Raw genomic sequence first — 17261 nt, forward strand, 5'->3', positions numbered from 1 at the left:
AACACCATTATTAGACTCTAGCTTCACAGCCGATTTAGATATTTCAGTGATTCTCTCTAGCACCAAACTTAACCCCTCATTTATAGATTAACCTACTCTCAATTTCACTCTGACTATATCGGACCTTCTTTCACCATCAATTCTTTTAATGCTTTTTTCATATCATAACTTGTTTCCTCTTGCCTCTTGTCCACACTTTTCTTCTCCATATTCTAAACTAATTTAAGACAAGTATTGCTGTCTATTTACACAGCCATCCAAAAAGCAGCAGGAATTGTAACCATACAAAGTTTGGTGGTAGATTAAGGAGTGTTGTTGGTGAGTTTGGTGGTAGATTAAAGAGTTTTGTGCTCTCAACATTTCTTAAATGCTTGCTTCCATATGTAACCTACTCCTCATCTCCAACTCCACACAGTCCGCTACTAAAGTGTTAGCTCTCCTCTAATGCACTTCTTTGTGGATGATAAAGACTACTCTGTGAATTATTCAACGTTTCTTAAGTAATATCCTAATTTCCTTTGAAACACACTGCACCATTGGCTAATGTTAATTCTTTTGATGCACCCTCACCAGCTATAAACATCTCCAAAACTGTCTGAGTAATCACTTTCACAACCAATTCTACGTCTAACGTTTATCCATTTAGAAAAATAATCTACAAGCACTAAACATATTTGTGCTTCCCAGTTCCTTTAAGAGGTTTAAAAAATCATTACCTAGTATTCCCCAAGGCTTGTCAGGCACTTTAACACTTACTATTGGTTACTTTCGACAAACCAAACCTTTGCCATCCAAAGGAAATTCTGTACGCTGTCCCACTTTCACCTCCACATCTCTATCCATTCCTAGCCACCAGAATGGCTCCCTCCCCTGTTGTTTAAAACTAGCCATACTAATATATCCTTGGCGAGCTACATCCATCAACCTTCCTCTCAGGGGCTGGGTGGGACTAACCTTTCTGCTCTCAATGACAATTTGTTTACTACTGACAATTCTAGACTTACTTTAACAAATTATTGCAGTTCTGACAAATTCCTTTCAGTAGGCTACCCTGTGGTTTTTTGTCGTTCCCAAGCTCTTTCAACCATTCAGCTTAGTAAAATGGTTCTAACACCAATCGGCGATTTTCACCACAAAGCATTCCATGTCCTCTTCAGTTTCCTTGTCTAAGTCTGCAATATTGTGCATGGGAAAGTGTGGTACAGAATCTACCATTTTATTCTTGCTACCTGATGCATGTTTAATTGCAAATTGCGTGCTAACAATTTGGTACTAAAGTCTGACAGTTCTTGCTGTTGCTTTTGAAGGGTGTAAATCAGTTAATTTCAAAATGTATGCGAGCGGCATGTGATTAACCGTAGTGTGAACTTCTCAACAGATACATAGTTGTTGAATCTGCTAACTACCCAAAAACGATCTATAAGTTCTCCTGATGTTATGGAATAACATGTGTCTACTTCTTTTAATACATGGGAGGCAAATACACTTCTAGATTTGCCACTGTCTTTGCAGGGATCAAACCTATGGAGAATGAGCGTTTTGTAAGTTCTTTTTTAATTATCTTAAAGTTCTATCCTGCTCTTTCCTCCATTGAGTTATTTTGCCTAAAATTAACATAGTTCTAAAAAGGACATTTTACCCTTTCTGCACTGTGGTCTAGGTGCATTGGCTACTGCTTCTGCTATGCTAAATTGATTTATTTGGTTTCACTCCCTCTTGTGTCAAGACATGGTCCAAATACTCCACTTGATCAGTTGTAAAAACACATTAGTCTCATCTTAATCTTAGGCCACTCTCTAATGAAATTCCTAATTCACGTTTCTCCCTATTATTGTGTTCCGTTGTGTCCTTAACCTTGAATGAGAATGCAATCTTGCTTACCCTCAAACAAATTTGCCATTATTCTTTTGAATACACTACAGTGGGTGCAAAACTGAACAGTAACGTGCTAAACTGATACACGCCATCAGGCGCTCTGAAAGCTGTGAGGTGCCTCAATTTTTTAGCTAATAGCATCTGATGGTATGCTGACCCCATATCAAGTTTTGAAAACAAGTTTACGATGCCAACATATCTTCAGTCCGAGACAGAGGGTGACCTTCTACCCAAATTTCATTATTTAAACTTAAAATCAATGCTCTTAAGGATGTTGTTCTACCCTCTTTTTCTGGCCACTGTAAGGGAGGCCCACAAAGACGAATCAGTATGTTGAATTACCTTCGCCACCCACATTTTGTCCAAAAACTTAGTTCACTCTGCTGTTACCCATAATGGAAACCACCTCAGTTTGTTACTCACTGGCAACATGCTTTCATTTATTATAATGATGTGAACAAAGCTTTTAATCTCACCTACCTCTTCATTGAACTCTTCTTTCTAATCTTGCAATATTGCTTCTACATTATTTTTACTTTCACACTGCAAACACTCAACACTTACTACTTTAGCCACTTCTTGTGTGTGTGTATTGTCATGACTGGCATCTCTTCTCTCCATTGTGATTTGTTTAATTTTACCATGTTGTAACACTATCCAACATACCTTGATGCTATAAACCTAATATATCTTGGCCTTTGCAAACCGCATGAACTTTGCCTTGAATAACCTCATCACAGTGGTTGATGTCGGCATAAATATATCCATCAACATTAAATGTTTGCTCAACATATGCATTTGGCACTAATGTGCGGTCTGCCCACACTGCAACACGTGATGAGAAATGATTAAAATCTTAGCTAAAAAATAAACAAACAATGTAAGAATTATACCATCTATAACTACATTCACTATAACGTCTCTCGTGGTTTCCATTTTGCAATTCTAATAAGGTTTGTCGTTCCTGTACACAAAACCAAATTGTTAGATCTTTCAATGGGATCTTTGTTTTCTACACCTTGCTCTTACAAAATACCCTGTTTGATCACACCTGTCAGATGATTTGTGAATTAGCCATGTGTCTATTAAATCCACACAGACTGTTACTCAATATTTTTATGGGTTCGAAGTTGGTTTCAGTCTACTATCTTCTTTTTAAGTAGTTTTAACTATTGCTACATGGGTATTGTCACTTTTCTTGATGTCCTTAACTGCACCTTGGAATGATTGGGTACTATTGGTGACATCAACAGCTTGTTGCAATGAGGTATCGTTGGTAGATAACAATCTTTCCTCATGTCTCTTTTTCTTTTTCTTTAGAACTCAACACATTTAACTACTTACTGGTCTCTAACAACTCTGCTGACTGACCAAATTTACATTGTGATGTCAATCCTCTTAAAGTTGCTATACAAGTGCCATTGCTCTCCCTTTTGTAACTGATTGAGAAAATTAATTAAAAGCTTCTCCAAATTATCCCTTTTTGCGTAAAAATTTTTTTTGAGTCTACACTCTGCTTCCTCAAAATGTATGGAGCAAACTTTGACCCTCCATGCCTAAAACCTGTTTAAGAATAAATCTTTCTGCTTGCTTTAAAACAATTTCCCATTTCTGAACCTCACTTAAACCTTAGCATCAGGTGACACATCTTTACACTACTGTCCTTACACCACCAGATAAGACTTGTGTGCACACATGCACACACCAACACAATACAACATATACTCACAGACATAACATAGTGCTGAACGTACCCTTCAGAGCGTACTGCTATAAAAGATAAAAAACACACCCTCAATGAAAACCTCTTGGTGCAACCATTTACTGAAATAAGTATTCCCAAGGAATTAACTTCATCAGTGCAAGGTAAGAGGTGGGAGCAGTGAGTGGCACTTTGATGGCAGCCTTAGGACAGTTAGCTAATTTTCCTTGATCCAGTATTTTGTGGAAAGGTGAGAGTCCAAGATCTGTTACTAAGGCGCCTACCCCTTTCTAAAAGTCTTGCATGCAGTCTTTCTTTAAATGACACACAGTTAATACTCTTACCCATGCTGTGTTGACCATAATAGGAGAGGGAAGCATGAGTAGTGAGTAACTTTCCAGCAGCAGCCTGTCAGGAAAGCAAGCTGGTTCTCATTGATCCCTCCCTAATGTGCTATGCAAAGGTCCCAGCAGTTAGAAGCAGTCTTAAAAACATGCATGAATAATAGCATTCCCCAAATGCATGGCAGTGGTAACAGCAGTCCTATGGTGGGAAGACATCTTGTACTCATACCTAGATAACTGGTTGGTCAAGGCCACGGGACAGACCATTTCCAACAGGACCTTCACATAACTGCAAACTACTATCTTTCACATTAGCTGAACTAATGCGATCCTTTAGCTTGTTCGAGTTGTACAGTACTTTGGGGCAACACCGGACAGACGCATTGCAACAAATGTATTTATTGTGATGAGTTAGTGTTTGAAAAAGGTTTGTTTTTTACCAATGGTGATTTCAGACTTATTACTTCTAGGCAGCATGGTCTCCTTCATTTTCTGAAACACCATTGTCAGACTGCACATGATCCACTGCAAGAGTTCCTGGAGAGCAAATGGTTTCAGACAAAATTAGATTTGAGAGCAATGATGACTCAATTCATTCCCTGCTATGGTGGTGCAAGAAGTCGAACATAATCCAGTGATTTCCATTTCAAAACCCTTATCAGCTCAAACCATTGTTGCATATACAACAATGTAAAGATTAAGAGCCCTCATGGTCGAGTTTTCAGTTGAGAAGTGGTCCCTTTCAGAGTAGAATTTCCACATAAACATACTGGAACTGAGGGCAGCATAACTAGACTTCAAATCTTTCAATCAGTCTCTGTGACATCCATTGTTTAAATGGGCAACAATATGAATACCTCATCAAGTAGTGTGAACCAGATCCAGAGTTCTTTAGAACGAAATACAGTCCATAGGACACTGGTCATTAGCAAGGAAAATCACCTGATAGCAATGTATTGCCCAGGCCTACAAAATTAGAAGGCAGACAAGCTCAGAAGAAACCTCATGGAAGCCTATGCTATAGAACTGTTTTTTTCTGCCATCTTTGATGTCTGAGGAACTCCACATGTCAACTTGTTCTCCGCAGCAAAAAAAACCAATTTTCATGACTTTGCCAGGGTCTCTTTAAAGAACATTACATCACAATGCATTACAGCCCATAACCCAGCTACCTCTCTTTTTGCTCGTTGACTTTATGCTTGTGTTTGATCTTGTACAGCTTTCTGCTGCCTTTTGGCTAGGTTTGCACCGTAAATATACCATATTTAGACAGTCATACTCTGCATTATGGGTTTTCCTCTTCTAATAGACTTGTCCAACGCATTCGTTTATAAATTGTTTCGCAGTTTCTGTGGCTTGCCAAGATGATTATGAAATGGATACAGTCCAAAGCAAGGACTCTAGTTGCTCTCCACTGACCACGGCATTTTTGCTGTGTAGACTTGCTACATCCATTGCTGAAACAATTGGAGGCCTCCACTTGGCCATACTTTTTCATGAAGCAAGATCCTCCATGCCTGTCTATCATGGCTAAACTTGACCACCTGGCAACTTTATTTCAGCAACCATGCCTTAAAAGTATAAATTAGACAATTCACTAAAGAGTAAAACTACAATAATCCTTCACAGATTGCATACAGATCAGGTCAGCCAAATGAAGTTAGTAGCTTTTTGATGTTGTTAAGCCGTGGTACTTTGGTAAATCTATAGAATATAATAACATCCTTTAGGGCTGTAGCATAACGAAGAAGCTCGGGAGTAGTCTATAACCTTCTCCAGTAAAGTAGTTGATGCTATCTCGCTTTGCTTTCGATGGGTTTCCTGCCAATGTCAAACAATAAGGCAAGTGATGGAGAATTGGATGGAAGATTTACAGTGCTCCTCAAACTTTTTTTCACTTCTCCCAAGGCCTGGGCAATTCAAAAAGCCCCAGAGCCCTCTCCATACAGTGCGGAATCCACAGCATTGGCCTTATAAATTTGCAAAACTGGGGTAACTCATGTGGTCTAAGATGCCTAATGTTCGTTTAAAATGGCACCTGTAAGTTGTTTATACTTAATGATAATTTTGTCAAGGTGGTGCTTCCATGACCGTGAAGATAATCGCACTCCCAGTCAGTCGAATGAATCAACTTTCTCAAGGTGTGTACTGCCCAGTACTAACCTACCCTTACAAGGTTTATGCCCATAGAAGGACATATGTTTAGTTTTCTCTGCATTGATATCCCGAGAACCGCAGAGCTCCTCAAAGCAGATTAACTGTATCTGCAGTACGCTGGGGGTTTGGCGATCAACAGGATATCGTCAGCGAAAAATAAAATTGGGGTCTTGACTCCGGCTAGGGTGGGCATTGGATGGAATCTGCATAAGGATGTCAACAATGTCATTTAAATATAAAGTGAAGAGTTTTGGGGCAAGGACACAACACTGGTGGACATCGTTAGCAACCGGGATCTGGGTAGTGAGCTGGTCTTACATTCCCCCAACAAATTCTGGCATAATTGGCTTCACGTAAGCGAATGAGCCAAGAACTCAGGAGTCATGCCCTTATCATGAAGTACCTACCAGAGCTTGGTATGGTGGATTAGGTCAAAGCTGATTTTAGATCGACAGAGGCGACATACAAGTTGCCTTTGCCAATCTACAATATCTTTCAGTAAAGGGCCAGGAGCTGAAAGACCTGATCGATGGTGGCAGTCCTCTTATGGAACCCAGCTTGGTATGGTGTTAGCATGCCTCCCTCCTTGAGCCATAGCTGGATTTTATTCGGCAACATTTTATAAAAGATCTTTCGGATGCAATCTTTCAGACTAATTGGTCTGTAGTTTGCCGGGGAGCCACAGTCACCCTTTTTATAAATCGGAATGGCTGAGGCACCCTTCCAGGAGTCTGAGATCTGGGCTCCCTCAGCGATGGAATTAGCAAGTACTAAGATATATTTTGATCAGCTTAATTTATCAAAAAGAAATACGTCTGCTGGTATGCCATTAGGTCCTGCAGCCCTACAACTAACGGTGTCATCAAGAGAAGCTATTGCATTCAATAGATCAAACATTGGGCTCTCTAAAAAAGAAGTGGACTGTACTGAAGGAAGTGCTATTGAAGCTGCTGAGTTGCCACCAGAGTACAATGTAGAGAAAAAAAGAGACCAATCGGATGGTAATATGTAGTTCAGAGGAGATGGAGCTGAGCCATTGCTGGCTCAAGACCAAGGACCAAAACTTCGATGAATTATTAGCGAGACAAGCTACTTTAAGATCCTGCCAATGATCTTTGTCCCATTCCCTCTTAGTTTTGAGCAAATTTGATTTATAGACCTTTCTTGCCCCACAAATTTGGTCACTGTCCTTCGTTTTAATTGACAGTGCTACGTTATTGTGACTCTGTCTACAGTCCTTATTAAACTAGGTAGTGGGTTTACTAATATGTATTCTTTTGTGAGAAAATGTAACAGAAAGGTGGGACGAGATACGTTTGAAAAAGCAGGAATGGAGAGATGTAGGGTCAGACTCTGAAGCAAAATTGTTCATCTCAGCTAATGTGAGTGGTGATTGAGGCTTATTGCAGATAAATGTTCTGGTTTAAGATATACCTGGCTCCTCTTAAAGTGGCGTACAACATCCCCAGTGATGGAAAACAGATGGGATCGAGGTAGTAAACAATTGCAGAAAGTTGACATAGTAAGGCAAATGGAGTTGTGGTCACTCTCCAGGCGCTCCTCAATACTATGTCCACAACCAGTGACCAGAGTCTTAGGTCCACTAGAATATAATGAATGCGACTCGTGTGTTGCGGTCTATTGCACGCATGGGTCCCCTTGACATCGGATTTAGTCCGACCGTTGACTGCTCTAACTCCCAACTCTATGGATAGGGCCTTCAGCTGTAATGCAGCCTAGGTCCACCTTTTAATAGGTGTTCTGTCCAACGAGGGAATCGCCCACCTATCATCGTCCTCATTGGTTAGCACAATGTCATTCTGGTCCTATGCTTAAAGATAGTGTTAAAATCACCTGAGAGGGGAGGGAGTTGGGAGGTGGGGGGGGGGGGGGGGAGACTTTGGGGGTTGGTTTTCATCTGAAATGCATTCCAAGTATCCTATTATGATAAAACTGGCAATGTCATGATTAGTGTGCTGCTTGGGCCGATACCTCTGGGCTACAGGGGCCGGCAATATATGTGATTGTTGACAAATAAAAACAATTTTCAAAAATAAAAAAAGAAATATCACCTGAGAGGATAAGGCTAGATTGAGTCTGACTTCTATCCAGATAATCCTGAAGAAGTTGAACAGTTTTAGAAGTGTTACCTCCCTTAGCAACTCTAGCATAGATGTTAAAAATATCTACCCTGGGTAACTTATCGTGCACACTGCTAATTCCTAAAATATCTGGGCAATCAATATTTAATTGACCTATTTTACAATGTAAGGTGACTTTCAGCCATATCGTTAGCCCCCCCCCCCCCCCCTCCGGATGGTCTCCCTACATGATTGGAGACTGCAGGAACATGGAAATTGAAGTATCCCCATTTAAAAATTGGAACAGTACTCCATGTTTCTAGGAGTTTGCAAATATCAAAATTTTCTATATACTCGCACAACTTTGGCATATCATTATCAACCAGCCACATTCCTGGAAATGATTATGATCGAGTGATCTTGGACTCTTGTGGTCATGTCTGGGTTAATGGCAGGAGGGTGGGTGGGGGGGGTTACCTGGAATGTACAGGAATTTGTGCTAACGTCCTTTTGCAATAAAAATTGAAAAAAGTGTTATTTAGGCGTGTTATCGGTAGATTTAGTTCACCCACCTCAGACTTCAACTCATTGATTTGTGATTTCGGTCTGCAATGTCTTTGAAAGAGGATGATGCCACAGCAACAATATCTGTGGGGCCTTTAGTAGTTTCCACGCTGCTTGGCCTCCATGCGATGCAACTAGAAGTGAGAAACGATTACTGCACGGTATAGTGGCTATAGAAGTGAGCAGGAGTGCAAGACAGCATCATGCTCACACGAATTGACTGGAGCTGCTTCTGAGGGTGTGAGAGGCCTTGGGTGTTTTGTTCCTTACCATGTTCTCTTTAAAGTAGGTGGTAAGAGTAGGGGGTTGTATTTTAGTACCCAGTCACAACCCATTATAGATTCTACCTCTTCAATGAGAAAATCAGTTTTGTTCAGCTTACAATTTTTCTTAGGTAGTGCTGTGGTCACGTAGTTGACAGGCAGAGGGTCATGGGACACACAGTCCCCTGCGGCAAGTCGATGCAGCTTCCACCGAAGTTGACAACGAGTCAATTTCACACAAGCAAAGTGTCTGGCAACTAAATACCTACAGCACTGCCACCTGAAGTTTGCAGATGGCTCATGAATGCTCTGAGACTGCAAACATCCTTCCATTAGGCCGTCATACACGTTCAAGTGGAAAAGATTCTGCACCATGTGTCCACAGAAATGGGTGCTCGGAAGAACTGTCCAAGAAGAGATAATCCTTCCTTTTCCAGTTGCTGTGTAATCAGTCCAAACCTGTCAGTCGTTGGTCCCAAACTTGCCTTGTTGAACTTGATCGTGCTGGAGCTTCCCCTTACATCTGCAGCCCATGGATTCAAATGAAAATTCAGAGTACAGGTGTGAGGAGCTCTAAAAGAATGTGTAATGAGACCAAACATGTATAAATTTGTTGGGGCTGAAGACAATGTTCATAATGCTGACACCCTTCCTTCCAGTCATGCAATCCACAGTGGTGGCGGTGCACCAGGTCAACACCATGGCCCTCTTCTTAAGAATTTAAAAGAGGACCCTCCAAGCATTGCTGGTGACTGGAAGCAGAGCTCTGGGAGTGGACAGTCAAACGAAGCATATTTTGGCTTGTCTCTCAACTTCTGGGAGTTAATAACATCAAACTGAACATCTTAAGCATAACTCTACTACCTATCCATTTGTGAATAATGCACCAAGAAGCCTTTAGCTCAATTTTAAGTATGGGGTCACTCAACCATATGTGGTTTAATCACTCACCTGAATCACAGATGCAGTCAATTTGCCTGATGGCTGTGCTGGAGGTGAGCTCTAGCACACAGCTTAATGTACGACTGGACAGGAGAATTCCAACATGCCCGCCTTTTGATCTGAACAGTCCTCCAGACGCTCCGGGACAAACCAGGATGTTCAATTATTCTGGTGGCTCCAAGTTGGCCCCACTAACGTTGCTACTCGATACACCTACGACAGAAGGAAAGCAGCCACTTTGCCGTCCTGAGAACTCATGCTCCCTAAAAAGTGAAGGTGCTGCATCAGTCTCGCCCCCACTGATAGTCCGTGCACGAGTCCGTAGCAATTTGCCTTTAACCTCTGCAAATGATTTTAATCCTGCTATCTTAGTGCCAAAAGTAGTCAACCTGCACACTTGCTTTGTGGATGATATTCTGTTTCTCGTTTCTGACATATCATTCAGTCGTCAATGGTGCAAGGAAACACCTGCGAGTCCCACCTATGGCCATTGGAGCCAAACAGAGCAGGTCAAAGGATCTCTTCTCCAATGCCAATGAGGTCATCAAATGACTACTACGTGGCAGGGTAGCACCCAAATTGAAAAGAGGGCATTAACATTGTTAAAAAGCCTACAGATTAGGTGCATCGTAGTCACAATAAAGGTAGGTTTACCTGCTTGCTCCAAAGGATGCATTTTAGATACATTCGACTTATGAAATTACCATGGTAAACATTTAACAAAATAGGATTTTTTTTAACATTAAATTATATTATGGGTGAGTTCTGTTTCCAGAAAGTGTATGTCATTTCTGATTAGTCATTGTGTATGATCTTGAATATCCCGGTTGCATACAATGTCTTCTGAGATCAAGGAGGAGAGGGCTCCATCTTAATGGTCACACCGTTTCTTTAAAAGTACCTGGGGGGTTGATCCTGATTTTCAGAGTAAGGGAAATAATTACATTATCTTTCTTCCTCTGGAGACACTTCCTCTCTATTCAGAACAGGAAACTATTGCAAGTGAAACGTCTTAATTTATGTGCTTGAAATTATTAGATCTCCCTCTAAAAGTAGAGGTGTTTACCCGGCATTGGGGTAATGAGAGTCGATAGGGTAAACGTCCGGGTTGGAAGCAAATTAAATCCTTTTGTAAGGAGATGTACATTGTAACTCTCATTAGATTTACTATACTTCTTTACATGCATTTATTTACTTATGCATGTTATTACCCTGGTATTTACAAAACGTCTATAAAGTAATTAAATGTTTGCTTTACAATCAAGGGATGGTTCTCAGTAGCACTTCTAAGATTCACCTTCTTATTGCCAGAGTTTGACTTGTTGCAAAAACAGGCACTCATTGTTTTTTTCTTGATTGAGAACAGTCTGGGTTTTAAATAAAGTACAATCTTCCAATAGTGTTTTATAAGGTAGTATGTGAGTTGTAGTGAATCAAATTTAGGAAGATGGTAACAGTCTAATATCGCAAATACCTAACAAAAAAACTAACAAAATCCAGTACCCCCGAATATACAGAACTACAGAAGAGTTTTTTCTCGGCAACCAGCTGATGTAAGAATATAACGTTGTTACGTAAAACAGAATCATATTCTGAATCGAGAGGGGGGGGGGGGGGGGGAGTGTTCGGGTTTTTTTTTGGGGGGGGGGTGGTTTCTCCGGGGGGGTTTGGGGGGTGTATCATAGTTTTGCCTTGCGGTGCTCTGTGTTTTTGTCTTGTCATCTTCCATGCTGAATCCAATGTAGAAACATTGTAATCGCACGACTGGGGGATATCACTGGCTGTGCCATTACTTGAGATTGTAAACTTTCCTTTTCTGTGCATTCTTTGAACGAAATCTCAATTAAAAAAACGATTTAAACCGTAATATTGCTCAGAGAATGTTGACTGGGGAGTGTTTACTCAAGTGCTTAAGTATTTATGTAAGAAGAAATGCACTAATTCAGTGGTTCTTAACCTATGGTCTGTGGACCCCTGGGGATCCGGGAAGCCTAGTTAGGGGCACTGTAACTGTTTAGAAAATTAAAATAGTATTAGCAGATTATCAAATAATATATACATATTTAAAAAAATGCAATATTGACAATTGAATATTTTAAATGCCATGTAAAATGAAGGAATATGAAACTAGAGCTAAAAATCAAGTAGCTATGCTTAGTTTGATTCGTGGATGGATGATTGGTAGCCCAATGTATCACTGGTATGCTCCGACAAAATTAGTAGCAAAAAAGACAAAGCCACATTCCAAAACCTAGCATATTGTTATCTCGTTTAAAAACTAAGCCACATTTCGAAAAGCTCCCATCTTCCCATTAAAATGAAATAAAAATTTCGAATTTCGCATATTCATAATTCATGCATTTGTTGTATGCATGTTTCTCTAGTCTTGTGTATTTTATGAAGTTCGAATCATAGAAATTACTTAGCCTGGGTTCCCTGCCTTTGGGGGTCCATATAAGTTAAAAGGTTAAGAACATCTGCACTAACTGATAATGAAACACAAACGTGGAATGTTCTAATTTGTATAATTTTCATTTCACAACATTTTCTTTTACTTTTGGGTATACAGAATGGTGGCGGGCAGCAGATGCTCACACTCGTGCTGGTGCAACTTTCTTTCCACCATTGCTGGGCATCCAACCACTTTTTGCTTCTTCAACTCCAAATCATGATAGCACCTCGTTTCATTCAAAAACATCAGGAAAGGATGGCAGAGGAGTGGCAGTGGAAGGTATGTCTTTACATGTTAAAAGACCACGGCTTGCACTGTACTATTAAAGTTGTATTCTGGAATTCTGACGGATACTTCTAACTGCTGAATCCTTCGCTTTTGAAATCCCTTGGTGCCAAACTGAATCCGGAAAACTTTCTGCAATAGCTCCTGCATGTGGAAGCTTGGTGCCTTTGGACCTAGAGGCAGCTTTATCCCACCTGCAGATATTACAACAGTGAGTCCCAAAATGCACCGCCCCTGTTTTCAGACGTGCATTCTTTATCTGTGCTCTTAAATGAGGCTCCAGGGATGAGCTTCCAGCTTTTTTGCCTACTTTTTCAAATTAATTTTGTAAGACTGGTTTGCGGGCACGTCTCCCTGAATACCACGGGATTTAAGCTGTGCCTCGCTTGCAGGTAGCAGATGTTGGTCATGAACCCACAAAACATTTATTTTTGGTGCCTTTACTCCAAACGTGACTTGAAGTCCTGCAGAAAAAACTCCCTGAGGCATTGTAATGCCGTGAAGGACTGCAAAGCCAAGCTTTACACCGCCAAGAACAAAAAATGAAGTCTGTACCTTTCAAATTTTAAGGGGCCTTCTCATTCACATTCCCAGTTTCCTTCCTGTGGTAACTGCAAAATGAAGTGGAGTGTAGTTCCTATTGTACCCTTCATGCAGGACCTGTGCATTTGTGGATAACATAAACTGTGGGTCTGGTGGCAGACTGGATCTGTACACCCCCACTGAGTATGTTAGCCTGTTTTCGCATTAGCTAGCTCGCAGTGCCACTAGAATCTCCTATCAGAGAGATTAGTTTTTGGCAACATTAGAACACAACAAACCCGATTCCTCAGACTCGTGTAAACAATATACTACTTTTCACTCAGTCACTTGTGCTTGCTTGTTTTGCTCTGAGAGATACACAGAAGAAACAGTTGGGCGTGTTAACAATAAGATTGTATTGTACCGTTGTTCCTCTCATGTAAAACAAATGTGCTGCTTCAACTGTAACACAGTAGCAGAGATATAGAACCAGCAGTACAGTGAATAAAAAGGAATAGTATTCTACCATTTTGCAATAGTCATGAACACATACATGAATATAAACTGCATTTATACAATAAAGTGCGTACTCCTAAGATGCCTGTCTAGATGTACCGGAGTGTACCTAGCATGTGAGTAGGCGCGAAAGAACTAATGAGCTTAAGATCTAAGAGCCAAGAATCCCGCTAGGATTTAGTCAAGCCCCCATACCTGAATAGTGAGAGTGTGGGACTTCGTCCTGGACTTGAGTTGGACACCCCGTCAGGGATAGTTAGACCACTGTCAGCTGGAGCGATGGCATGCCGGAGCCGCAACGTCTCTGGTCAGTGTGTCGGCCTTGAAGTCTCGGTTCCCTCCTGACTACTGAAAGGAAGAGGTGCTGTATTTATACAGTCTGTGCGTATGTTACCCATTGTTCAGTATGAGGATGACGTTGGGGATTAAACCTTTGTGCGTAGATAGGAGAGGTGAAGTATGCCCCCCTGGAGAGTGTACTCCTAAATTATTCATATGTGCTAAGGATGACGTCTTAGCAATATCGATCGGTCAGAACCCATCCTCGTCATAGAACTAGGTGAAAGGTTTAGACCTTAAAAGGCGTCCGTCCTTATAAGGCATTCTGTCCTTATTTTGAGTTTTCTCCTTATAAGGCTCGGTCATATGAAATGAAGGGGAGATGATGTAGGGAAAGAGTACAATGTTCTCTAAACCTATATTAGGGTACCAATATGAAATATAACAGAAGGTGCAAGACATGTCTCAACACAGGCACAAGAAGGCTGTGCAGGATTTGAGTCAGTTTTGCCTCTTCCCTTCTGGGTCAAAGTTGCAGAGTCGACGTTCGAAAGAGCTGACACTGGTGGAATCATCCGTATCAGACCAGATTCTGAGTTAGGAGCAGTTACACCTCGATTTCTCAGACCCTGAAGGACTCTGTAGCAGAAGCCAATTCTGCAATTTTTTCGTACAGTTCCAAATCCCTCTGGCACGCCTTCAGCTCCATGGACCTACTGTGGCCTCTAGTTAGACTTCACCAGCGTAACCCTTCCAAGCACCAACTGACTCAGGCCAGTCATCTAATGGCACCAGGCCATGCTTCCACACCTTTGCTGCAGGCCCCCACTGGTTGTGTCCAGGACGGCACAGCCTTTGCTCAACAGGCACCAGTTCTAGACTCCAATGTAGAATCCGGAGTTGACTTCGGCAAGAAATACATTTTTGTTGCAATATGACATTACCATAGTTCAATGGTTTGGGAAGATTTCCTCTCCATTTCATCACATTGATGCCACTATTGTCAGATGTTGGAGACCATTTTCTGTTCTTTCTCTGATGCGGTCCAAGGGTATAAGCATCTTTCCCACAACAAAGATGATAATAAGGAGATGGACAATTTACTTTCTACTTATTATACTGATGACAGTTTATGCCTTGACCTTCAGCATTACTGTGGTTATGCACAGGGTCAATGAGGTCTTGGATATACAGTTGCGCTTAGTTGAGACTAAGGCAAACTCACTGAGATTTTACAGTCTGGGCCATCGACATCTGAGCCCTTGCTGCCATTCATTGGAGCCTTGACTGAGTCTCTTGTAGCCCCCTGGTTAAAACCTTGTTCTACATTACCTGGGAACAGCCTTATTGCTCAAACCTGGCGTGAGGACACATCCTTCCTGACCCAACAGCTGGCTCTGGAGAGTCTTGCCATCTAAGCCTTGTCAAGCAAGATGTACCCTAATGGTTTCTCTATGTCCCCTCCAAATGGAGAATTGATGAAGCATTGACTATAGGTGAAGTTTTCTCTTTGGCCCTGCGATTATTGAGTGCTGTATGCCTCTTTGGTTGCTACACTTGGTGAGGTCTTTCTTTGCCCAAACCACATGCAACACTCGGAATGTTGTCAAGTACACCCAAAAGGGCCAGTCTGGACATTTAAGACTGTGTTACTTGTGCCATGGGTACCACTTGGATGCTCGCTATGGGCTCTCCATTGATTTCCAAGCATCATTGATGGGCATGCCTTTTGACTGAATGAGACATTTATTGAGAAGGTGGATTCAGCTCTAGAGCACTTAATAGATAGCCACTCTACAGCATGCTTCCTTAGACTACATTCCCCTCCATGGTTCCACCAGCAATACCCGAAATTCCGGGATTACTCATGGTGACTCGTCTGCTTATCCACACCATGCTTCTCTCTTAGCCAGTGAATTTCAGGTAATGCGTGCCAAGGGTGAGATCTCATTTGTACCCTATGCAAAGAGGGGGAAGAGGATGTTACCCTCACTACTGTCTGCTCTCCAGAAAGGATAGAGGTCTGCTATCGATTTTATATCTAAAGTTTCTGGACATCTTCCTTAGAAAGGACAAGTTCAAGATACTGTTATTGGCACAGAACCGGTCATTCTTGGATCCTGAAAAATGGAGTCCTTGGACACATACAATCATTAACCAATCCTGTAAATCCATAGGTGTATCTTGTGATTAGTTGTGAGGTCAGAACACTTCCTTTTCACCATTCAGCTTTTTGGCCCTCCATACATCCCATAGGATTTTTTAACGAAAAGATTTCCACAAAGCTCCCGGCCCCCAAGGGTAGCGCGTGTGGACCCTGGGTAACAGCAACAGCAAAAGTGTTTTCAGTATCCAAGGAAAGAAAGCACTCGCACTCCCAGCAGGTAAATTGCAGAAGTGGTTTTAATGAGCAGCACTCTCTATGCGTTTTGACACCAGATGTGTCTTGTTCGCGAGTAAGAAGAGGAAATAACAGAGAGATTAAGTATCATCATCAGTGCACAGACATAAATAAAGGACATAGCATTGGTAGTGGCTGCGGTGGCCATCTTGAAATGTTTCAATTGTTTAGTGATAACTGTGTATATTCACATATACCTGAAATAGCACAGGTTTCAAGGAAAGCGGGAAAACCAAAACAAATGAATAAGGTACAATAACCTGAAATTCAAAAGGTAGTAATGCCAATTTGACTAAACAAAAACACAATGGGACCAAAATAAATTGTGACCGAATGTGTGTCACCGCCCAGGTGGGAACATTTCCAAAGTCAGTCACTGCCCAAGTGGGTAGAAATACTGATAGTGTACATAGGAAGCTTACTATTAAGCCTGAATAACAAGCCTAAAAATCCTACAAGAGAGTCCCAATCCTGCAACATCAATAACAGAGAACATTAAATACTGCCCAAGTGGGCGTATTGGGCCGCATAGTCACAAAACAATACTTCCGAACTCTAAGCAATTAATAAGAATTGAAATCGAGTATTTCATCACAGACAAGTAAAGTTCTCCAGTATCGGGGTGTCTTTCATAGATTCACATGCTTGAATATTCCCCGTCGTCGAAGTGGGAGTCCCACGGTACATAAAATAGCAATGTAGCAATAACACAACCATAGTATAGGTAAGAAAAAACCATAGAATAGCATTGAAACATAGAGCTTTATAGATAGAAAAGCTTGTCACCTTTATAACCTATCAAAGTAATTGTGAATAGTCCAAACTCCAGCCACTCAGACGCTAGCACCCTCTGGAATTTTCTCCTCAGATGCTCAGGC

At 41.3% G+C, this 17261-nt stretch overlaps 1 protein-coding gene across 22 annotated transcripts in view; it reads left to right on the forward strand.

Moving 5' to 3' along the window:
- Positions 1–17261, forward strand: part of BAZ2B (bromodomain adjacent to zinc finger domain 2B) — a 1481286-nt gene that overhangs the window by 500306 nt on the left and 963719 nt on the right. For all 22 annotated transcript variants that reach the window (XM_085645472.1, XM_085645482.1, XM_085645489.1 and 19 more), the window contains one exon: positions 12498–12659. In XM_085645472.1, the coding sequence (XP_085501598.1) occupies positions 12498–12659 (162 nt within the window). The remainder of the gene's footprint in view (positions 1–12497; positions 12660–17261) is intronic.

The sequence above is a fragment of the Triturus cristatus genome, chromosome 3_1 (assembly GCF_964204655.1).
Source record: "Triturus cristatus chromosome 3_1, aTriCri1.1, whole genome shotgun sequence".
NCBI classification, from domain to species: domain Eukaryota; kingdom Metazoa; phylum Chordata; class Amphibia; order Caudata; family Salamandridae; genus Triturus; species Triturus cristatus.